Here is a 24630-nt window from a genome sequence, read left to right as displayed (position 1 = left end):
GGAGGAGATCCGCTGCTCTCCAGGCACAGCAGTAACAGGGCCACCCCCCTCAGACCTGCAATCCCAAAGGGCTGTGGCTCTGTCACTCCCCCAGCGCCATACCTGCATGCTGGGCTGCGTGTGCGGGGACAGGAAGGGCTGTCCCGGCGCCTGCAGGAACTGCTGCCGCGGGGGGATGAAGGGCCGCGGCGTGGCCGTGCCCGGCTGGTTGAAGTGCAGGATCCCCACCGGGCCCTGGGGCTGCATGCCGGGCCGCACCGGCCGCTCCCGGGGATACACGGGCTGCTGTCCCTGCTGGTTGAAGGCGGGCCCGGGCTGGCTGAACGGCATCGGGCTCTGCGTAGGAACCGGGTGTGCGCTGTTAAGAAGCGGGGGAGGTGGCGGCGGTGGGGGGCTTCGCTGCTCAAACAAGGGATGACCTGGGAACCTCGGATCTGTGGGAATCAGAGAATTGATTAAATGACAACCTCTCTGGGATGCAAACATATTTTGGAAACATAAAGCTGTATTTTGTTTTGGAAAGTAACCAAAAATTTGCAGAGTGCAAAATACATGGGATGTTTTAATTTTAAGAGCTACGCTCAAGGTTCTTTCTCTTGTTCCTGCCACTCGTGTATTAAAGGAATTCATCCATGAAAGACCAGCATAACTGGTACTGGGCTGGAATCAGCAATACCTTTTGGAAATTCTACTTTAACAAAATCAATTAAGGATTCCAGTGATTATAGTTTAAACCACAGAACTCATAAAACATTGATACCATTTGCTGACCAGGTATCTAGCACATTTTTACCTACTGCATGTGTGTAAAGTATTTGTAAAATATRTATATACRCATTACACATATATWATATAAACATAAACATAYGCTTACCCTCTCTTCTGTTTGCTAYGCTGCATCAYTTTATCTAACCTTAACAGATTCCTTACACTACAYACACAGTCCAGGCAGTTTAAAGAGTAACACGTGGAAAACCAAGTGTATAGAGAGTACTCGCAATCCAAAATAGAGCAAAATGCAACAACTTCATAGCAACAGTCACTTAGGTATTAATTATTTTTATGTCTGTTTAAATATCCAGATTCGTGGCAGTTACAGGTGAAGAAATAGAAAAGAGTAAAAATGCACATCAAAATAAGTAAAAATACATGAGACAACCAGAAGGTTTGGCATTACCAGCCTGGCTACATCAAATGGGATCTTTCAGCCTTCAGGCTCTTCTGAACATTTCATGTTGTGTGATATGCACTCACACTTCAGAGTCACTTCACAAAAAGTGGGTTTTATTTGTTAATGGGATTGAAAATGCTTACCTGCTAAGAAGAAAGGATCTCTGTCCTGAGGAGGTGGAGGAGGGAGTGGTGGAGGTGGTGGAGGTGGGCCTCTCCACTGGTCCTGGATTGGCAGCCTTGGGGCTTGGGAAAAGTTGSTAGGAACTGGTCCAGGCGTATGCTGCTGGAAGTCTGGAGGGCCCTATTTAATAAGGCAGAATTACAATTAAGGTTACCACAGAGAAATTTATGTATTGGATGCTATATTGTTTTTCTCTTAAAAATACAATTGCTGTACGAATTACCTCCTATCACCTGTACAAATTGACAGCCCTTACTGAGTCATTCTTTCACAATGGAAGATATATTAAACCAGAGTACAGGATCTTGAAATGAATTCACAATGTTTTAATAATCACTAGCACCACAAGAATGCCATTTCTTTTCAAGCTTATTGAAATCCATGCAATTATTGACCTTCTTTCCCATTAATCCAAAAAAATCTGAATGTCTACTTTAGAAGACATTCCTGACATTTATCTTCTTAAACCGTACTATTCTTCATCATCAATTTAGCACAACGTAAGCTACAGCAGTGAGCAGCTTTACTTTTAAAAAAAGGGGGGGGGGGAAGGGAAGGACAATTAATGGCATTCAGAAAATTAGAGAAATCATCTTTCTAAAAGAATTAAGAGGAGAGCAGCATTTCTGGCTATTCACAGTTCAGCATATTATGCATTATAAGAAAGAGTTCAAAATTTTCTTTCTTCCAGTCAGGAAGTGGGTTTTTGGTTTTTTTTTTAATGTAAAGTGAGTCTTTGCATATTGCAGGAAGCAAGATGTTGACATAAACACAGAACTCTGCAGAAAACATGTTTAACTGAGTAATTCACATTATAATTCTTTTGTTTTATATAAAAAAGAACCTTTGCTATACAGAATAAGCTTTGCTTCACATAAACCCTATTCTCACGCCTTTCCTTATAATGTGAGTAAATAAAGTAATGAAAATAAACTGTGAACATCCTTTTTTCCTCTTTACAACAATTCTGAAATCAGTGGTGGAATCTGTTCCGTCTGCATGTGATGCTCACCTTGAAATTTAAAACTTAACATTGCTGAAGACAAGCTTTTCCAAAGAGGTTTCAGACCAAAAACTCCCTACTAGACTGAAATACGGCCTCCAGGAAAGGGCCAAACAACCAAGTTGCAGTAACTTATCTTTTGCCTTTTGAGCTGCCTTCACCAAGGRTATGCAGTCTTAGTCTATCCTATTCATAATGCATGAAGACTGTAATTTTAGGACAAGAATTTCTCACACAGCAAAAACGGTCCTGGAAACTGGAGTCTACTCACYATCAAAGTAGCACAAGACAAAGCTGCTTTACAGCCTTCTACCACCACAGTACAACTGGGATGGCAAGGCCTAAATAAGTAGATGAGAGGCACTGAGGATCAGATCAATTATTAAATCTGTGGCCTTCCTGAAAACACCTAAATGGGGTTATGTGAGATACTAAGACCTCTTATTTGGGAGCAAGACTGTGACTACTTATTTTATGTCATTATACAGCCATCAACTGTAAATACATCATCATTCCTAGAGATTAAAGGGTCTATATCCCCTTGCCAGTGCTTCCAGTCAGCCAGTCTCCTGTGGGAATTTCATTTAGTGAAAAGACATTATATTACACTCAAGCATGACAGTCCTCRTAACATACACACTGTTTGTAGGAGGAGCTGCTACATTTCTGCAAATGAACAGTTACAACACACAATATTTCTGCCACCTTGGAACTGACTACTGCCTTTGATTTTCACAGGCAGGCTGCAAACAACAGCAGCTGGAGCAAGAGGGAGCTCTTCGGGACAGAAAAAGTGACATTTGTTTGTTCCATAAAAACTTTTGCAGGTTTAGCTGAATAAGGATGTTCAACTGCATTGCCCTTCCCKTGTGTTGAGCAGGACAGCACTGGCTGCCTGCCAAAAGAGCTACTGAACACAAGCCTTGAGGATCCTGACCCTTCGCTCCCAAAACACACCTCTAGCATCACTAGACATAAGAGCTGCCAGAGGTACTTTCAAACTAAGGTTAAATCATTCCCTCCTCTGGGAAGTTGTGATAAAAACCTACTTCTCAAAGTACTGCTCTTACAGCAATCCCAGGGAATATGCAGCCCTTCCACATGCTGCACATATTTGAGGGAGGCATCCAGCAAACCAATTCATTTTTAGCTATTTAGGTATTAGTTTATCACTGGATAATGCATAAGGTCATTGCAACAGGAGCATGGGAGAACCCAGCTCAACAGGGTAGTTGCACGCAAGATGGTTTCTACATTGCATTTGATTTACAGCACGTCACATGCACATTTTGCATCTTGGGACAGAAAACCTTTTGGTCTTGACAGAAAACCTTTTTTTCCCATTTTCAGAAAGCTTGACTTGGAAGCTCTCAAATTCCTCATATTTCTCCCTAGACATACGCCTACACATATCTTAGTCATTTGTAAAATAGCCAGCAAAAAACAAATTACGTGGAAACTTACTGAAACCTGGGCTAATAAATCTTAAGTGTCACATATCTGCCACCCGAGCTGAAGAACTGGCATCAGCAATGATCTGTCTGGGCTTGGCTCCAAGCAACAAATGGCACTGCAGTGATCTCAGTTTCCTCTACCTGCTTCTTCCAAACTCCATGTATTCTGCCCCAGTCGAGGTAACAGACCCTTATCAGTGTCTCTTCTCACTCCTGAGCTTCAGTTTTAGTGCTAGGCTGAAAGGTAACAGGCTTGGGCATCTCTGCCTCAGTCATCACATTTATAAGCCAGTCTGAAGCGTCTTCCCCAATATTAATTCCTTGSCCAATGTGCCTCATTGTTCTCCTCGTCCTGCTCATTCTTCAGATACATTGTCTCATCCCCACCATGTCTTTCACTCTGCCCACTGGTTCCTCATCCCAGCACAGTCGCAGCTTCCCAGCTTCCAGACTCCAAGCTGGCGGGCTTGTGTTGTAGCAGCTGCTCAGGAGCTCCTATTTGCCCCACTCAGCCCCTGACTTCCTTGCCTGAACACTTACACCAGGCCATTTCCCTTCTATTTCCTGCTAGGGAAGCAGCAGCCACAGGTTGGAAAAGATCCAGTATTTGTATTCTAAATAAACGATTTTTTGTACCAGCTTTCCCTCTCCTGCCAGCCTATACCCTCATTATGCCCAGATCTCTCTTCTCCTAAGGCAGCCTGAATTGTAAATGCATGGAAAGTCCTGTTGATTTTCATACAGCTCTTATGTACTGAAACATTCTCAGTGCAGCCAAACTCCGTTTTTTCCTTGGAAACTGAACAATAATAAAACATTTCTAAATAACTCACGACAATATTTTTCCACCACTTCAGTCTTGGAATGAAAATATTTGGAAAATTTCAGCCAAAAGGATTCAAAATGAGATTAGCAATCAGCACAACATCTTGGCTTAGGCCACCAAAAACTGTTATATATACTGAGAACAACCTTATACTTCTCATACTAAAGCAACAAATCTTTATGAAATAAGCTTTAGGTAAGTTTTAGAACTAAAACAAGGTCATTTTAGGTCTAAAAAAGGTCACACTTGAAAAAAAATTATAGTTCATTTACAAAAAAATACACAAACCAATAACCACCAAGATATTTTACTATTAAAAATACAAGCAATGCAGATTTCAAGCTCCCTGTGATCTTCAGGACCAAAGCATCCTCTCAGCTTAAGAAGCAAAACATTTACTGTCCTCTAAATACCTGCACTGATTTAACAAAAAGTAACAGGTATCCAACWGCTACCCAAAAGCTGGTGTCAAAAAATAAAAAAACTGCTTACTACGCTACATTGAGATTTTTTTCCTCTAGCTTTTTTAGTAGCGTATTTCATACAAGGACATGCCAGAACAAAAATTTGGGTCAAAATAACTCTTAGAAGAGGCCAAGAAAGAGCGAGAAGAAAATACCTGAAGTTTGGAACACTTTCTATTGGACTTTTGTCCATTCCTAGCAGTTAAAAGAGTTCTGGGTTTTTTTTCCACTATTGAAGTTAGATTTGCTAACAAATACCTACTTATTTGATTGCTGAGCAGATTTTAACTTTATGTATATGACATTTTGAAAAACTACTAAATTATGACTGATCACATTTCTTGGCTGATAACCAAAGGCCAATCATGCAAAATTAATTGCAAAGACATTTGTTATTTGCTGAAAAACGAATTATCAATGTTTGCTTCCAAAAAAAGAAATTAGTTTGATTCTTTTCCTTCTTACAGCCATGACAGACTGACCTACACTTCTTTCCTAAATCATCTTTGTTTCTACTATTCCTAAAGATAAAAATTCTGCCTAAATAACAGTAACACAGGGAGGGGGAAGCTGTATTTTCATATCTTACATTACTGAGATTTTTCATCTGAAAAAGCTTCCAAGATAATTCCAATAGGAATTTGTGTGATTGATTCATAGCACACACTACATGTGAAACTAAAACTCTAATGTTCAAGTAGAGCTACTACTTCCAGACACACATGAACTCTTCTTAAAACAGAAAATATGTAAACTATGATGGGTATTTGGCTAAGTTATGAGATGTCTGTCTATTATTCTCAAATGACATTCCTTTTCTTTTCAATTCAATAAAAATACAGTAATACTACCACTTCAACTTTTACTTACGACAAATTCTAATTGTCCTAAAACCAGTACAAATATAACAGTTCTTCATTGCCTAAAGCTTTTGAGAATGAGTTTTTTTGGTGGGTTTTTAAGTATTTTTTTTGTGCTTAACAGTAGTTAAACTATAATGTTAGGAGTGGATTATTTTACCATTAATGTTAAACTCTACATTCAGCAAGTATTTGTTGCTAATAACCCCCAAGTGCCCTCTGGTATTTGGTTGAAAAGACCACTCAGAGCTATTTAACGTCAAAAATTAATGAAGAGCAGGTGCAAAAGCCAGGTTTCATAATGGTCTGGTTTTGATAAAATAAGCATACTGTAACATAGATGCATAATAAATCTTTATATGCACAGTAGTTACTCCCATTTTTCATGGTTTTGCTATCTGAACAGTTTCAAATTACACCCAACTATTCAGTACACACATCAGCTAAGACTCCCTGYAAAAAACATTTTAACTATTACTTCACCATTATGAAATCATTTAGGAAACCTCCCAAAAATACCCATTTTCAGGCTAACAGGTTCTAACCTAACAAAAGAAAGTTGCAAATTCATATGATCAGCCACAGCTCCAAGGTTCTACATCTCAGTCCAACACTGAGGCCAACTCTGACACTGAGGGAAAGGACAAAATATTTACGTGCCTTCCCAGTGAGATCCCAAAGGTTGGTTCACATTCACACAGAAATGGTTMCCATGACATCTACCAAATGTCCATAAGACAGACCCAGCAGAGGTCAGTACTTTCTCCTATTTTTAAGGAATGTTCTGAACTCCATAACTTATCTTTACGCAATTTTACTTTGAAAAATTTAAAAAAAAAGAAAGAAGATGATGTGTAAGAATGGAAGAACTGAGGTCTAGAAGGAAATTACACTGGAAATAGGATTCTGTGTAGATTTCCAAGGAGAACATAACCTAAGACATTTTAGAAATACTTCACAGAAGATAACAGCACAATGAAGTGCTACTGACAGGTATTTTCTCATAAATCTTTAATTTTGTGAAGTTTACTCTTACCAAAAAAATGTACCAACTCTTCCTCCTACACACACTGTAATTTACTGCACTTCAGATTGATATTTTTATATAATTTTGAATAACTGCAGGTTGTACAATTTTTCATTTTACTGATTTCAATTACTCAGTATAGCTAAGGCATAATTTACGCCTTATCAATCACTTCTGGAAAAAAAAGGCAATGGAAACTTGTGTCTACAATTCATTAGAGTTGTGAATAGCTCATTGAACATGACTTTCACACACTCAGGCAATCCCACCTTCTGAAAGAACATGAGATAAGGTTACTTTAATCCTTTCAAAGAACTGCACTATTTTGCCTTCCTTTTATCCCTTTAAATATCCTTCCTAGTTAAGAAATTAACATTTTCTCTCATACAATTCTTACACAAATTGTACTTTTACTTTTCCGCATCTCTTGTTAATTACATGATGTTATCTCCAATAATCTATTCATGAAGCACAGATAACTTTCGTTACCAATAAAAGGGAAAACTTAGCATAAATTGCTTAGCACAAAGTTAATCTTATAAAGCAAGTAATAAAGAGGATCTAACAGCTATTATATGATTTATCAGCTTCTCTAAAAGGGTCACTCCACTTTTTTTCATGAGACTAATTAAATACCTTAACAATGTCATTGAAACTTCATGAATCTTTCAATAAAATAGACCCTGTCTGTACAACATGTTTTCATTTATTAATCTCACTTAAAATGCAAAGAGCTAGGAGAACCCCATTGACAGTTAAGCAGGGCCACTCAGTTAATTCTTCTTATATGGTTTAAATGCAAAGAATAATGACCACTATAACCTGTGACAATTAAAACTATAGCCATCTGTCACAAGATGTTAATCCTCTTATTTCAGCAGCCCCTAGACTTTTCGAAAAGCTTTCCTAAAATGCCTACCACCTTCTGTGCAATGAACTGACTTTTCATCCTCTTGTGTAAGAAACCCTGCTCATATATCTTGGATATGGTTCAAAAATTTGCAAGTAGAAATGTGTATCTATATGTTACACAAAACAAGGGTCTTCAAGTTTCACAGTACTTTCTTTTACTGTGCACAACATACAGAAAAAAATGACTCATGGAATTTATTCTAAAATTAATTTTGATACTTCTTTAAATATAGTTTCAACAATTCAGTATTGTTCCTTTGATGTCTATAATAATCACGTAAGTCCATCAAGGTGAACTAAAACCTAGTAAGCACCACARTTTTCCCAAAAATTAATCCAGAAGATTTTGGATAAGATCACTAATACAAAAGTCATGCCTTGAATTCATGGCAATCATGGACAAAATTTAAAACTTCAGAGTGCCCATAAAAGCCCAGACAATAGTTTATGTTACCCAGATAAAAGTATTTTCAAAGGTTTTGGAATGTATTTTCTGAAGGGAAAATGGATAGAGATATCCAAGTGCTGGTTCAAGTACATGGGCAGCAAAGATCCTCACATTACCGCGGGACTGAGTCAAGAGAGAAYGGGTTGATATTTTCAAGGGAGCTGAAAGTAATTTTTAATATTAAAATGTACCATGCAACTTGGATATGTCCTCTTTGACACTATGCAACTCCAAGAGCTGAAGAGTGTTGGAAGGCTTGGGCAGAAGACCAGGTCATCTGTAGGAGACTCGCCACTGCCCTATTTCACTGTTTACAATCTTAAAACAGAATTCAGCCAACATGGAAATCCAGTACAAGCAAGGAGAGAAAGGCATGGAATTCCCTGTTACTTAAGCACACTCATTATCAAATTGCTAAAATAAGGAACACAGACAATAACTAGAGAGATGGGGATTCCCACCATACTGACAATCCCTAACAGTTCAAGAGACTAAAACCAAAAATTAGAACCACTGTATATTAAAAGTATCCCTTTTCTGCAGGTTTCAGGGCACCCCCACAGTACATCCAGCAGGAACATGTTTAAGTTGCAAATGGAGACAAAGATATTCCCAACTTCAGTGTGTTTCTAAGGGAAGCAACAAAGCAGACGGGTCCCACAAGCAACCAATTCTCTACAGGAAAACTTCTGCTTCAAAGAGGTTTCTTGAACCTCCACCTGCTGTGCCACTGAGGCACCTGTGTTAAAAGGATCTGCAGGACAAATGTCCCATTCAAGAACAATTCTCAGGAAACAGTCCTCAATGAAATACATAGAATATGCATTGGTAACTAAATCCCAACCTCAGATTTAAATTCCTAAATTAAAGTGCTGACGTGAAATAAACTCAGACACCCATCCATCTAATTTGTATGGATGCAGGACRAGTGTCTCCAGCAGAGACAGGCCATAATAAAAAAAGAGTGTGACAGACAAGCTGTTGGAGTCTGTACAGACTGAAGGGAGATTAAACCCAAACCWCTCAAACCACAAACATAAGGAATTTCTTAAACATTAAATTCTTCAACTAATTCATCTRGAAGATTCAGTTTCCCTTAGTTAGCAATCCTCTGCAGGGGTGGGTTGTAGAATAGTACATGATCATTTTTGTTTGGTGCCCTCCAACTTTTTGAGATTAAATAAAATACAGATAGTGGATAAAGAGTGTAAGGGACATAAATGTAATTTAGAACAATGAAGTCTCCCTTAAGAGATTAGGATTTCATAATTATTTATTAAAAGACAGTAAAATCCTTCTGCATATTTTTTGTGCTGACAGCTAGCAGTTTTATGGATGTGTGAAAAATTAGGGACCCAAAAATATTGGACACTTCCTGTTCTTGGAACTAATGAGATAAGATTTAACAAAATGTATACCTTTCCCTTGGACTTCCCAGAGACTACTCCATGGAAATATTATCTCAGTGTTTATGTGTATCTTGGTGGCTTGCAAGTCACTGACAATTAGAAACAACTTGAGGCTATGAATAGCAAATTCATGATTTCTACATTACACTCTGAGCTTGAAGCTGCAGTTACAACTAATTTAAAAACAATCTGAGAACCTCAATATAACCTGGGGATTATACTTTTCCTTGTAACAAAAAGTGCTCCAGTTGCTACCAAAAAAAGTCAAGAAGCAGCCTGCTTTACAGAAGACAAAAACTACAGTTGCTGCTAACCTTGACTTCGAAAAGGATCTGATTATTTAGTAACTAAATTACCTGATTCACAATTTTTAATTCTGTAAGGAAATCTCTTTTTTSAGGTGTTCAGGACATCTCTGACCTTGCTAATACATTGAACTTTATATACTCAGAGTTCCCCTACACTCTSCAGCCTGTAGGAGCTTCTTAGGTGTAAGAAGGTCTGAACATTTTTTTATTCATTTTTGGTTATCCTACAGTCAACCCATAATATCGCTCTAAATTGTTTTTTATTGTAGTGACAGTAGTCAATAGTATTGTAGTCACAGTACTGATTTACTATTTTATAAAAAAATGAAGCTTTTTCACATTCTGAAGAATAAGCAAGAATCGGAGGCGCAGAAGATAAGTAAATACCAGTTTATAGATTTACTTTTTTTGCATTGTGATGACACAAACGTACTGAGTTACCTTTTAAAAGGACATTTTCTCATCTCAGTGAAATAGCTTAAGATAACTACACTATCACACAATATTCTCTGGTATAATAGATACATTTTAACTCTCTATTCAATGTTTAAGCTCTAGATTACTCTTACTGCATTGTACTCAGCACATTGTATAATTGGATTTCTTTACAAGTCTTGACTTCTGCAAAATATCTCTTTAACAGTGCTTAATTATTGGCAAAATAGCATATGCATTATACTTTTCCTTCTTTGCCTTGATAAAAATTTGTGCTTTGCTTACAATGCTTTGTAAGTTTCACAGTTTGTTCATACAAATATACAAAAACCAAAGTACAAGACATTTTTCTAGATAAACAAAAKCTTTTTTACTCTGAAAGTGTCTGAGCACTTGCACCATCCTTGGAGATATTCAAAAGCCATCCAGATGTGGTGGTCCTGGGCAACTGGCATCAAGTGGCCCTGCTTGAGCAGAGGAATGGACCAGGTGACCTCCAGAGGTCCCTGTCAACCTCAGCCATTCTGTGATTCTGTGTTTGGCAGGTACTAAAACTGAGAGTGAAGAAAATCTAGCATTATTAACATGGGRAAAAAAAATCTGTAACTTTCTTTTTCCTTGGCTGTGCCAAACAGTAATCACCCAACAGAAGGATAAATGGCAATAATTATAAAATCAAAATGCACACATTTTCTGCTCCATTTTACTGTCTGCAGAGCACATGCACACAAGCCARCATGACAAGTTAAAGGGTTACTGCATTTAGAAACCAGCTATTTCTCTCTTATTTAATAGCTGTTACCATCATGTTTAGCTGCTGCTGCTCCTCCTGCAGATGGGAATTCATTGATATGATTAAATTTGATGGTATGATAATGTATGGTAATCGTGATTAATCAGAAGCCCACTAGCAAATGGAGGATGTTGGGTATTATGTCACCTGCATTTTAAACTGCATTCCCTCTATGGCAGCCTGACAATACTTGACAGCTGGAGGGAACTCATGCTGCATTTGCTCGCTGCTACTTATAGATCTGATAAGAGAAAGTGCCCATCATTCCTTCACTACTTTAAGTGCTGTAATTACAGGGCTTTGCAGTCAAGTTGTGAAAACAGTACCTGTTAAAAACCAAAGCCTTTTGCTAGCTGCTGAACAAGCTCRGTCTCACATCTGCAAGGGCTATAATCTGAAAGAAATGTAATTTGATGCAGCARTCTCATTCAAACATGATTTGCATGAAATGCTGTGTAAAGCAGTATCCAAGAAATGTCAATCAACACCACCTGATACCATGTATCCTGTTAAATGAAAACAAAATGCCTTCTACACTACCTATGATCTGCCACTACTACGCAGYGGTAGAGGGAAAATTTCATTTACTGTTACTCATTATAGTGAAGCCATAGCTAAAGCAAAATAATTGTGAGGAAGTAAGAAAATCATTTTCACAAGTGGCTTTTTATTTCCATTAACAATTTGTCTCCTATTACATACCGTTGCAAACATGTACAAGTTACTAAATATCAGTTTAAAATTGCTGACTATGGTCAGATGTAGGACTCTTTAGAATTCGCCCTTACYGTAAGCACCACAGAATATGAGTTCACATTAATAACAATTGCTAAAAAACCCTTACTCACATGAAGCAACTCATGATTGAATTTCAAATAACGGGGAAAAAAAAATTACTCCCAATTTGCATTTCCCACTACAGTAAACACTATTGCAAGGAGCTTTGTTTTCAAAAGCACTGCAAATTTTTGCCTCTACATCCTGTAAGAGATGGTGYAGCCATAGATCAAGGCCCACTGTAATACCATTAAGCCAACCTGTGTTTGGTAAACTAATGGTGGGGTGATTCCTGTCAGTCMAAGGATCACCTGGGAAAAACTAAGTAAGCTGTATTCTAATGTACCTTTTATAATTAATTTGTATAGCACTATTTTTTTCTTAAAAGAAATTAAAAGAAAACAGCAACTTCTGTTTTGAGCAATGACTGGTCACTTGTTTAAAAACTTCTGACAGATTAAATCATAAAGAAGYGTTTAAAGACAGTGTCTGGAACAGAAGCAACACCTGAAAACTCAGAATTCAAACTACTCTTTCCCAAGATGATGGAGAAGTGAATCAAAACTAATCAACTGCCACGCACAGCATCCATTTGAGATACTGATATGCTGGAGATGGAGTTGCAGCAGGTTGGATGAGAATATAAAGAAAGTTTATTAAGGTTTTTGAGGTTTAAGAAAAAAAATGTATGCCTTGAGATAAAAGATTATTTTAAAAAGAAGTGTAAGTTCCAAAAACAAATCATGTCAAAACCCCTGGGAATCAAAATGACTTACAGCATAGGCTATTCACAAGTATCTGAGGATAAGTCATCTAATAAAGTYGTACTGAATAAAACATAATTTATGTTTTACAATTCCACTTTTTCAGACTTGAATCCAACAGTTACCTGAAAGACACCCATCCAGTATACSAAGGTTCTTATCAAAAGAGAAAAGCTTTGTGCATTTTTTTTTAATAGCAAAGCCTTCCTGGCACAAATTAGTCAGGTAGACACTGGTGCCACTTGATTTTGTGCTTTGTGCCACTTCAGACCATTCCCACCTTCAGCTTTGAAACTCAGATTGACTGAAGTTAATAAAATGTATCTGTGGGCTGGACACCTGCCCAGCTCACACCACACCCAGACTGACAGGTTAAGGACAACAGCTAAATCAGAATTTATCCCRGCTTCCTGAAAGCTTTCCTGGCAAAAGGCATACAGCTCCATTAACAGGCTCTGCTCTCTTGGCAGCAGCTTCAGAGGAGGGTCCAGGTCATGGACAGAGGGCAAATGGCCTCAGCCCCAAGGAATCCCTCTCTTCTGCCTTCAGCAGTGGGAAGCAGGTTCTCCACAGCTTCCTCTTCTCTCCAAATGCCTCACACTCCAGCCAAATTTGTATACTAGGGGTACTTCACAATTTCTGGCTGAAGAACACTGACACCTTCCCTCTGCCATGTTCTAGCCCAAAGCAGACATGACAAACACTTTTTTCACTTTTGTATGTCTATAAAATATTGCACACRTGTGTCACATCGTATTATTACTTCAGTGTTCAGTAAGTTAAACAGATGGTGTTTGAAGTCAAAAGCCTCTATAAATTTTTCATCAGGCAAACACTGAAGTACTTCAGATATGGAAAGTGCTGGTGGACTCACACAAGGGATGAAAAACTCTGGACTATCAGTTTAACTCCCAGCTTCATACTAATACCCTGGCCTCCGCAATAGTCAGCTAGCAGCAGCCTTCATATAAAGCATTTAGAAATACCTCTTCTGTTTTCCATTTAATCTCTTCTTTCCTTGTTTTATCCCACCACTCTYCACAGAACGCAGGAATTGAAAGAGAAATTAGCCCAGGTAACAAACACTGGATGAAGGACATAAGGATTCACAGTGATCCCTCTTGTATAACATAAAACCCTCCAGCTCCGTCCCCGTGCTGGGGGMATCCATAAGAATTTGTAAATAAATTGGTTAGAAAACACATAAAAAGTTCAGAAGACCCATTTGACTGGTCTGTGAATAAAGTATTCTGTGACCTTCCTTTAAATAGATCAGACACCAAAGCAGACTGTTGCTTGTGAAATGCCAACTGTGACATTGGGACAGGAACTTGGGAAAAGGCCTCAACCACTTTAAAGCAAAGGCTGATGATAAAGCCAGACCTCCAGAAGGACTTTGCCAAAGAGGTTATTTAATTTGTTCTTTAAAYTGTTWAAAGAACACATGCAGTTGGCACTTGCAAAGTTCCAGGTTAATTCAAACTACTCTTGACTGGATTACTCTGAACTACAGCCTCGAGYATTGTGCAATTCAGACAAGCGGAATTCACATCCTTAGCTCCCAGACACAAGTTCACCATATTTCTCAGCTGTGATACACCTCAGATCCACCATCTATTCAGTCTTTATCAGCTGCATATAGCTCTCAGAYATCATTCACACTAAGTCACCTCAAATGCTTATAGAGCAAGAAATGACAACCAGATTGCTTGATTCTATAACTACAAATGTTCGATAACTATAAATGTTAAAATAACTCAGTAGAACACAGATTCATTCCCTTGCATTTTTTTCAGTACTCCCTCTCAAAACATTCCAGGAGTTAAGTTTTTTAAAAAAATATAATTGAACAATGAGCTCTACCCCAAAATMTTAAAATTGACATTCAAGGTTAAGGGAATTTAATCAGTCCCCACTCTAAATAGGTTCAATCCTGATCAACATTACCCTGACATAGCACTACATTATTTCCTATAATTTAGGTCTCACACCATATGTTAACATGCTCATTACAACGTTGTTCAACCCTTCAATTACATCCTTCTGCAGAAGGTTGTAAGAATTAACCATTACATGGTTACAAGTCATTTCATCAGCCCTAAATTAGSAACACCTGGTTTCCAATAGGTTTATGACTGGCAATTGATTAGCTCTGATTGAAGTTCTTCCCATATTTGCAACACACAAAGGCTCTCTGCACTGAAAGTTTTCTCTCCTAAATAAAACAGGAACTCAAGAGGCAATTTTTCCTTTGGTTATGGCATTGGCCACTGTGGTCTCCTCCTTGCAAGAATTTCATTACTTTTCATGTTTTCACCTCTGCCACATTAAATCAAAAGAAATCATCCAGTTCAAAGTTCAAGTAGAAAGCAGACTGCAAATATTTAATTCTAACCCCACCATCTTTTAGAAGCAAAGTCATCAGAAAAATCAGTTAATTATTATCCTTTGATTATGCAATCCTAAAAACAAGAGCAAATTCAACTTACTACATAAGCAGAGATTCTTTATACAATGAAGAAAAGGCTGAATGAACTGTAGTCTGGAATAAATCTKTGATCTTTTTCAAATGGCTTGTCAAAATTGTCTAACCATTACTGCATTGCTTTAAGTCAACATTTATTCATAAACAAGTGAATTATAATGGCACAAAGGCATCTGACACGTAACAGCAAAAAAGGTAGTTCTGCAAGATAAAACGTTAGGCAGAAAGTAAATTTGTCTTCAGCTCAAGAGCTAACATACTACATTTAATAAAACAAACATGAGMTGTGTACCCAGTGACACTTAATTCCTAATCCTAATATGACTGATAACCTATGCAAAATTTATAAAGAACTTCATAAGGGAAGTCCACTTTATAACTCAGTGAGCCACGGAAAGATAAAGCAACTTTGTCAGGGTCATGCAGCACGTTTCTGCTGAAGTAGAAAAACACCAAAGCAGTCAGGGCAACCAAATGACAGTGCCAGATCCTCTTAGTTAAGTCAGCCCACCTCCTCCTCACGAAAATTTAATTACACTTACTCTTCTCTGGTGCACTGCTTATATAAATAAAAAGGCAGCAAGCAGTCAAGTTTTTACTGCAGGCTAAAGGAGCATGAGTCCTACTAGAAAATGTTCCATTTACTTTATTCCCTTTTAAAAACTGYTGCATATAGATTAGTTAGGTTTGCAATACTTCTCAACTTGCAAACCCAAAAGTGAACAGAATTAAAATCTAATTTCACAGTCCATTTTGAACAAAAAYTAATTTTCAATTTTTCTACTCTGATGTAAACACACTTCAAAGATGCCAATTACAATGCCTTTATGGATATTCCTTATCCTCCAATTTCTTCTCCATCCCAAATCGTGYTTATTGGCAAATCAACTTAGTATCAAAGAAAAACAAATACAAGACATCCAAACACTTGTTTTCATAAAAAACAACAAATTAAAATTACTTTCAAAGGTAAAAAAGGTCTCTGTATAATATTAATGACTGTTGAAGAAAACAATTTCCTCAGAAAACCACAATATTTTAAATAAAAAATAGCTCMAAAATATTTTATTGAAGATAAAATATAACATGAATTTATTTAACGAAATTGTGGGTTTACTGCCTAACCTTTTAAGACTTCACAGAAGAAACACAGCAATGTAAAGATTGTTTCTCTACAAAATACAGATATCACAATTCCTCAGCTACATGTCCTGTATGRAAAATATTGTGCATTAAAAACAACCAGATCTGCACTGGGCAATCAAAAGGCACAGCAGGTTTCTGAAATCTGCTTCTTTCCAACACGTCTGATCTCTATGCCAGCAATTTACTGTGTGACACTTCACAGATGTTCAGACATCTATTTTCCTCCTTCAACTGCACACATCAACAGAGCATATTTTTGTGTGGTTTATATATTTGGGAAGCATAATACACAGGATTTAACTTAAAAATACTTATGGCAATATTRCAACCTAAGTTTTCTTTTGCTTATTTTGATACTTACTCTGCAAACCATTTCAACTAGAAATWTAGGATAACAAAAATGTGAAATGATGAGAAAAGTTCTAGAAGCATGCCATCTTTCCATTCACAGAGTTAAAAAAATATGAAGTGAAATTAGCCTAGTAAAGCAGCTAAGTGTCTTATTTGTTTTCAAAGTTAAAAACATAAAAGAAAGCAAGGTCATGTAATGCCAGTTCCATTTTTTATATAAAAAATGCAAGGGCATTCAAATACCTTTAGTAATGGTAAAAATGATTGCTGCATTTCACAATAAATATATATTACTGCTTTTTAAGCTTAGGGATTACTTCAAATAGCCTTTTATTATATCAAATAAAATAAGGATTCTATTTATACAGAAAGAGTCAAGTAATAAAATGAAGCCCATATTCCTTAAGACAAGATGCATTCATGCCTTTCCCACTGGAGAGACTGGTTCAACAATTTTACAGTTAAACAGAATTAATTCTACTCTCAAAAATCCATTGACCTTAAGCTTTTAACAAACATTTTCAACTGCAGAGTGTATTGTCAATATTTACAAATCCTTAAAATTATATTTCACTAGAACAGCTTTTATTTGCTATATTAATATTTCCTTGCAAATGTATGCTTATCCATATCAGAGAAGAAGAAACAGCTGCTACTCACAGGAAATCTCTGGGGTCCTACAGCAGGTCTTGGCTGGGCAGGAACTGGCAGCAAGGGCACTGAAACAAGAAGCACCTTTTAACACCATTTGTTTTATATAACAGTTGTTGTAGTTATTTCCAAAAGCAGTTGCAATAAAAACCCATGATTAAAATCTGCTACTTTCCCCCTCACATGTCATAGCTCCCACAATTAACTAYAAGCAGCCGTTCCCTCCCCTGCAACATGCAACAGGGCAATTAGGATTCTCCTAGTTAATTTACATAATTTAGTTCTGCATTTTCCAGAATTAAATTGCTCCTTGTTGCAGGAACGAAAACTAGAATAGTTACTCAGCCAAAGACATCTCTTAGACAAAGCTGACAGAGACACTAACAATAATTTCACGTTTCAAATAGAAGGATACATGATTAATTTGCTTTCTCAACTCCACGCCACTCAACATTTCCTAGGCATCTCCCAGWCTCACCATCAAGCTACCACAAGAAGCACAGACATGAGACACTAACTGGTATAAATCACTGCTCATGASGGTAAAACGAGGCAGGCAGCTGCAATTAACAGCACACCAAAACYTCTTAGTCTGGCCTTGCCACCACAGTGGTGTGTGCAACTGTGATCACAGGATTGCTGATATCATATGAAGGACTGTGATTGCATAAAGAGACACCAAGGAGAATTAGGAGACCCTTTCCTGAAATAATAACCTCTAAAACTAGTATTTCAGGGGATTAGCATGGATGATTCGTCCTTACAACTGCACTTTGAAATGCTAGTCACAAAAAGCTATTTCTCAAAACATTCACTTCATGTTATGGCAAAATGCAGAAAGTGTTACAGCTGGATCACCTTGGGAGCTAAACCTCTATCTGAATCTCCAATACCAAGTGTAATGATAGCTTTCCCATTTTCCAATGCACTTTTTAGCGCCTCTCAGAGTTGTCTAAGTGGTTAAAAATACAAACATTATTAGTGTTAAACAAAAGGCCTAGAGAAGTTAAATAAAGCATTTCAAGCCACACAGAACGTGTTTTCTCATTTACTAAAAGCTTTTAGCAAGGTTCTTCTTCAGTTTGTTTTCAGCACTTCTGAAAGTGAGGGCAAAACATGTTCCAGGCAGGGTTAAACACTGACTTTGCAGACAGCTACTGTGTTACACTACAGAGCAGGAAAGATGTTAAGAAAAGCTGAGAGAGAAGTTGGGTGCATTTTTCACACAGAAGTTTGCTAAGACGCCTCAAAAATCCCTTTTCCCTTGGTAACCAAGGAACAAGAACTTATGCATTAGTGGTTTTGGTTTTTTTTTTTTTTCAGTTCATGCCCATGTCTGGCTTCTATCCACTTTTGTTAAGTACTTGGTTTGCTGGTTCAGAGACTGATGGGGTAAACTAATTGCAGCAGTCTTTCAGCACAAGAGGACTGTGTGCAAGCTTTGTATCACATTACACTAGAAAATTACTTGAATGATTTCATCGTGGCTTCTAATGAACATCTGTTGGTATCAAACAGCCATGGCCACATGGAAAAATTGATAGGATGCTCTTGAAAGACCTAGTCCTAAAATAGWTCAGGTATTACAGGTCAGAGAGGCACTGAGAAAAATAGCATAAGGCAGGACACGTAGAGAAATGTCAGCTGAACAGAGCACTCGAGTCTSTTTCAGCATTYTGCCTCCCRACAGTARCATATAAATTTATATATTTATATATTTTAAACAAATTAATTTAACACTCCTGAAATATAGTACTTCAAGCTCTGTGCCCTTTCAATCCTTGGACACTTACTTAAGCAGCAAAGAAGTCTCAAGCCCACATTTTCTTGATGTCAAATATTCCATAGGTGTGAGAAGTATTTTTCAAAATAATACACAGCATGTAGTAAGACGCTATTTTAAGAAGATTTAATTGCTTCTTGCTGTAAATTCCAAAGCTATATTGAAAATATGAAGAAGCAACWCCCACACCGATTATTTAGGAGAATTATAATGTGACTTTTTCCCAAGACAGCAAACAGTTTTCAAATGGTGAATGGCACACTGAGCTGCCACAAACTGCTCATTAGTTCATGTCAATTGTGGCAGCACCACAGTATCCCTGAAATAGTTACTTGTGGTATAAACATTTAAGGGGAAGAGATGCAATACTTATTATCACACGTAAAATCAGAATTTCAGAGTACATCTATGTACAACTCTCCAGCACTAATACATTGATCATAGTCAAATTTGGACATGCATTCAGTAAAATTGCTACTTACAACTCAAAACTAATTTACAGAATGGGACACACAGAAAAAAACTGTATGACAAGCTAAAAGACATGGGATTCAAATGCCACAAGAGGCACAACTCAACACCAACTGCACAGTACCTGCAGCAGGTATTCAGAGACACATTTTTAGGGTTTGATAGACCAAGTCCTTAATCATTTATGAAGMTTCAAAGACTAAAAATAGTACCAATATATTTGAAACAAAACTGACTTGAAAGTAACTATATTTCTGAATCATGATTCAAGGCTGGGAAGGGAGATGATGGCTACTGTAAGAGATTTTCCTTTGAAACATCAAAGGARTGAGCCAATGATAGGATTCTTCAACAGTGCTTCTACTGTCTTTCAGGCTGAAGCAGCTGTCTACTAGACCTCTTATACATGATATTTTATTCACATGAAAGTTTTGTAACAATTTACRGGAGGTTTGAGACTATTTTAGAAAATACTGATATACTTGATGCATTTGAAGACTAACTCAAACCAAAAAGATGTTGAAAAAGTGTATTTCTATGATCTACAGTTAGGAAAAGTGTCCCTGGAGCTGACAATTAGAAATGTGTGAGCTTAATCCTGCCATAAAATTAGAGAGGAAAAAAWGCCATTCTACACTAAAACATGACAGCACACCATTAAAACTACCAGAACCTAAGTGTGCATATCACGCACTTCCAGACATGGCATTTTTAGCTTGCAGGCATCACATTTTCAACAACAGAATCCCAGTAAACTTCACACCTATCTGACTGTATTCTCCAGCACGTAAAACCCCTCACGTATCTAAAAATACATTCAGCCAAAAAGGGGCAGGGCATCATCAAGATCATGAAGTCAATCTGATGTTTCATCCTTCGCTGAAAAAGATGATGCTGCAACTGAAACACATCCCTGTGTTATCAACCACCATTCTCTGCTTACTGAAGCTTCAAGAAGATGGATTAAGAGGAAGCTTGGAACAGCACTCCCTACACTGGAATGTCTATCTACCATTTTCCTGCAGTGACTGCTTTAAAATTCATCTCAATATGCAAATACCATTGAAGATTTCATAATTATGCTCATTTATCTACAGAAAGCTTCTGCTTTTCAACACGTTTTCTRATTTTCCATAGGTGTGCAAATGTTTACTTTCATGCAACATAACTGTACTGCTACAGATTAAGACTGAGATGGCCACTACAGGACATTCAGCTTCCAATACAGGCTCTCTAAACAAGAAGATTAAATTTTAGCAGTGACTTAAAAGATTGTCCTTAATAGTGTGCTGCACACCTATTAGCAGAAAAAATCAGCACTCTTGCCAAGGACTCCTTCAGTAAAATGAATGGTACAAAGCGGTTTCATACGAAGCAGCTGCCATCAATACTAAGCACAGAACTTCCTTGCTGAATGCAGGTTTTAACACCGTTCAACAATCAATCACTCATTTTTCAGGGCTGCTCAGTCTAAGAGAACACCTGAACTTTTACAAACCAAGAAATGAAGCACATTAAGTCACCGGGTGTGAGACCTGAAAAAACCCAAGAACCACTCCCCYTACAAATCCAATATTAAAGACTTTCTAACCTGCAGGAGGTACATGACTTGACTGAAATAAGGATCTACATGGCAGATTGAAAAACAGACTATGAACAAGATCAAGATCAAGCCAAGAACCTGCAACAGCCACAGTGCCACAGACAGAGTGGTAAAGCTGAGAAGAGACTGAAGCTGCCCAGTAATGTGAAAAAACCCTCACACGAAAGAAAACATTCTGTATACGCCTGACATGAGGCAAAAGCACARGTCCTCAGCAGCCATTCCCAGCATTGGGATGACATGTGTTCACCTAGACAGAAAAGATTTGTTATTATTTCACAGGAACAGAGGAAAGGCATCTAGATTAGCCTAAAAGCGATTTTTGCTTCTCACTAAACATAAACTTACTTTGGTAGTGCTAGAAAAAAGCACAAAAGGCACAAGTCCAACAGTAAAAGATCTTTTGGAATGCTTCCAGATAATCTGTCTTGATGCACAATTTGGTGGGAAGCAYCACAGGGAAAAGCAAAATAAACTTTACAACAGAGCTACTGCAAAGCCATCTGTGAGAAGTACAACAGATCTCTATATACTGGCAATATTCTACCCTGCCAAGTTCCTACTTTTCATTGGTCAAATAAATGAAGAAAAGATAGCACTGGCTTGGGGTTCTGCTGATTTGAAGGTGGGGAAAAATACAGAAAATCAAATGAAAAATATATATAAATATTTATGTATTTCTTCAGTATGTCTTGTCCCAACATAATCATAAATCAGAGCTATGCAGGTATTTTTTTTTATCCTCTTCGGGATTAAACACTTCCTAAATAAACAGTAACATTAACAGCTTTGCTGAGAGCTACCCTAAGAAGCATAGCCCAGACTGTTTGTGTCAACTTAGAGAAAAAAAAATATGTGCATATTTGCAAATCAAAACAATTACAGATGTGACCCTGAGAGGAGAACTGAGGGCACGTATCTTTGTCAAGTAAGGACAGCAAACAGTACCTTTCAGAGTGCCACAGTACCCTCACACCAAAATAAGGTACGTGGTCATTCTGTGAATGTTTAGAGCATCCTGGGAAATTTACAAACTGCAATACTTTCCTGGTTTGAAAACTGACATTTATTGTTTTTTGAAAAGCACATTCTCTTTTCAGTTTTCATTTTACACGTTTAAAGCTCTTCACAAGCTTTACATTASAATAGCAAACATGATAAAAGCTGAAAAGACTTTGCTTGTTCAACTGGCCACAGTCCAACAACATTATGTCTTACTTCAGGCAAAACATTTGTTTCAAGCTTCAAGAATAAAACAGCAGCCTGAAGCACATTTCCATGAAGTGATAAGCAAACAAATTGTTCCATCTCTGGCAAAGAATAAGGTGAGTCATGCCTGCATGACTGGGAAGGTGCTCAGAAAGCTCACCTTGTACAGGTGTCACTACTGTCCCCTTGAAATGTGGATTTATGTGTATGTTCTTCGGTTGCTGAGGTGTCACTGGAGGAGGAGTCATCATTATTCGAGGCGTTTCTATCTGAGGGGGCATGTGTAGCCCTGGAGGAGGAGAAGAATGATGCTGATGCTGTAAAGGAAGCAGAGATTGTAACTGTTGCTGCTGCTGCTGTTGTTGCTGCTGATGTTGCTGTTGTTGTTGTTGCTGCTGCTGCTGTKGCTGCTGGAACAGACTCATAACAGGTTGCTGGTGTGTTGGAATTAACCTCTGTGAGTGCGTCTAAAGTCAGACAAAAGAACAGAGTCACTAGGCTTTAAAGTTAAAATATCCTGACATAAATGAACACAAAACCAAGACATCTCTGGAGAACAATTAAAGCCAATTTTGAACAGAGAAACTTCTCTATCATCAACTGGAAACATAAAGAACCATCAGCATAGGAAAGCAAASGAGCAATTGAAAACATTTGTATGAAGGAGAGGACAAGCAAAGAGCAAGGAAGCACACAGAATGAAGACACGTTCACTCATTTCTAACAGTGAAACTGTTGAGTTTGATATGGCAGGATTCTGTATATGTCAGTGGAAACTTATCAACTGCAATAAGGCATATGTGAAGATCACTAGAAATCTGAGTCCTAGTATCCAAACAAATCCACTAACTTTCATCTCATGCATATAAGAGCCTCTCTGAAATAACAGAACTACCATTAGCAAAAGTCAAAACACAAATTCAGTTATCAGTGCAGCAYGCCTATTCATATTGCTGGAAGAAAAAGCTCACTTTAAAATGATACCTTTCAAAGCTATCTTTCCTAATAAAGAAGAAAGTGTCTTGCTGCTCACCTCTAAGGAACAAATGGCCAAAAACAGTTCTAATAAAAAAAAAAAAAAATTACCGTGTTTCTCTTCAGAGATATTCTTCTGCCTCTGAACTCACTAATACTAGGTATCAGTCCTAGTTCAGTAACTTCCAAAGGGCAGTGCAAGAAGATACCCAAATAGGCAATCTTTTAGCAACAAAGATGTGACAGATTGCTTCTTTCAGCAGCAATATACATGAAGCAAAGCAGCTACATGGTAAGCATGAATAAACACTGCATTAAGCACAAAAGTATTTACATTTAAAATCAAAATAGCTTGCAAGGACCGCAGCAAAACAGAAAAAAAAATTATTCAACTTTCACTGCTTAAAAAGCATGAAATACTCTACTGCAGGGCTCTCAAGGACTGGGATATCCACTGACTCCTGCCAGTGACCAGCACCTACTCACTGCTGTTGGAAAAAATCACCTTTAACACAGCTGACCTTGTCCTGAAAAGACATACACAGACTTTGTTCTACAATCTCAGCTTCCAGTACGTTTTAAGACAGTGAACAAARGCAAGTATGGGCTACCTCTTGATCACTTGCTGGAGTTATGTTTTGTTTTTGTAGGGTTGTTTTGATGGAAAAAGTCTTTTAGATTGCGATACAAAGCRCAGGAGAAAAAGAAAGTACTACAAAGCTAAATTTCATTTGAGATACTAAAATAGTAATTTATCTAGTACTGAAGGGATTATTACTGTCCTAGGGTTTTATCTCCATAATAGCACAGATTACATGCAAATAGATTTTTTCTAAGTATCAGCAAAAATACTACTTTGACAGAACCCAAGAAATATTTTACAAAATTGTATTTTTTAAACTATATCATTACGAATGATGTGGGACTGAACATGATTCCATGTTGCATGCAGACAACTTTTCAGAGGAGTTCAGTTTTTCCTCCATCCTTATATAASCGAGCAGGTAAGCCTGCAGGATCTACCAGCTGAAATGCACATTTCATTTGGAGGCCTTGAGATTGCTCAAGGTGAAGCCAGTAACTGGGCTAAGCACATCTGTTACAATCATCACATCACACAAA

General features: G+C 37.6%; 1 protein-coding gene across 5 annotated transcripts in view; it reads right to left on the bottom strand.

Annotated features, from left to right (window-relative positions):
• The window catches only part of RBM33 (RNA binding motif protein 33), a 98115-nt gene that overhangs the window by 39948 nt on the left and 33537 nt on the right, over window positions 1-24630 (bottom strand). For 4 of the 5 annotated variants that reach the window (XM_057371069.1, XM_057371068.1, XM_057371071.1 and 1 more), the window contains exons 9-12: window positions 22694-23000; window positions 17477-17535; window positions 1315-1474; window positions 103-434 (exon numbers count right to left, since the gene is read on the bottom strand). In XM_057371069.1, the coding sequence (XP_057227052.1) occupies window positions 103-434; window positions 1315-1474; window positions 17477-17535; window positions 22694-23000 (858 nt within the window). The remainder of the gene's footprint in view (window positions 1-102; window positions 435-1314; window positions 1475-17476; window positions 17536-22693; window positions 23001-24630) is intronic. The other variant, XM_057371070.1, reaches the window with a different exon arrangement.

Source organism: Malurus melanocephalus, unplaced genomic scaffold, assembly GCF_030028575.1.
Source record: "Malurus melanocephalus ecotype Western Australia unplaced genomic scaffold, MMel_1.1 scaffold_140, whole genome shotgun sequence".
NCBI classification, from domain to species: Eukaryota; Metazoa; Chordata; class Aves; order Passeriformes; family Maluridae; genus Malurus; species Malurus melanocephalus.
This window is presented reverse-complemented; position numbering and strand designations above follow the sequence as displayed.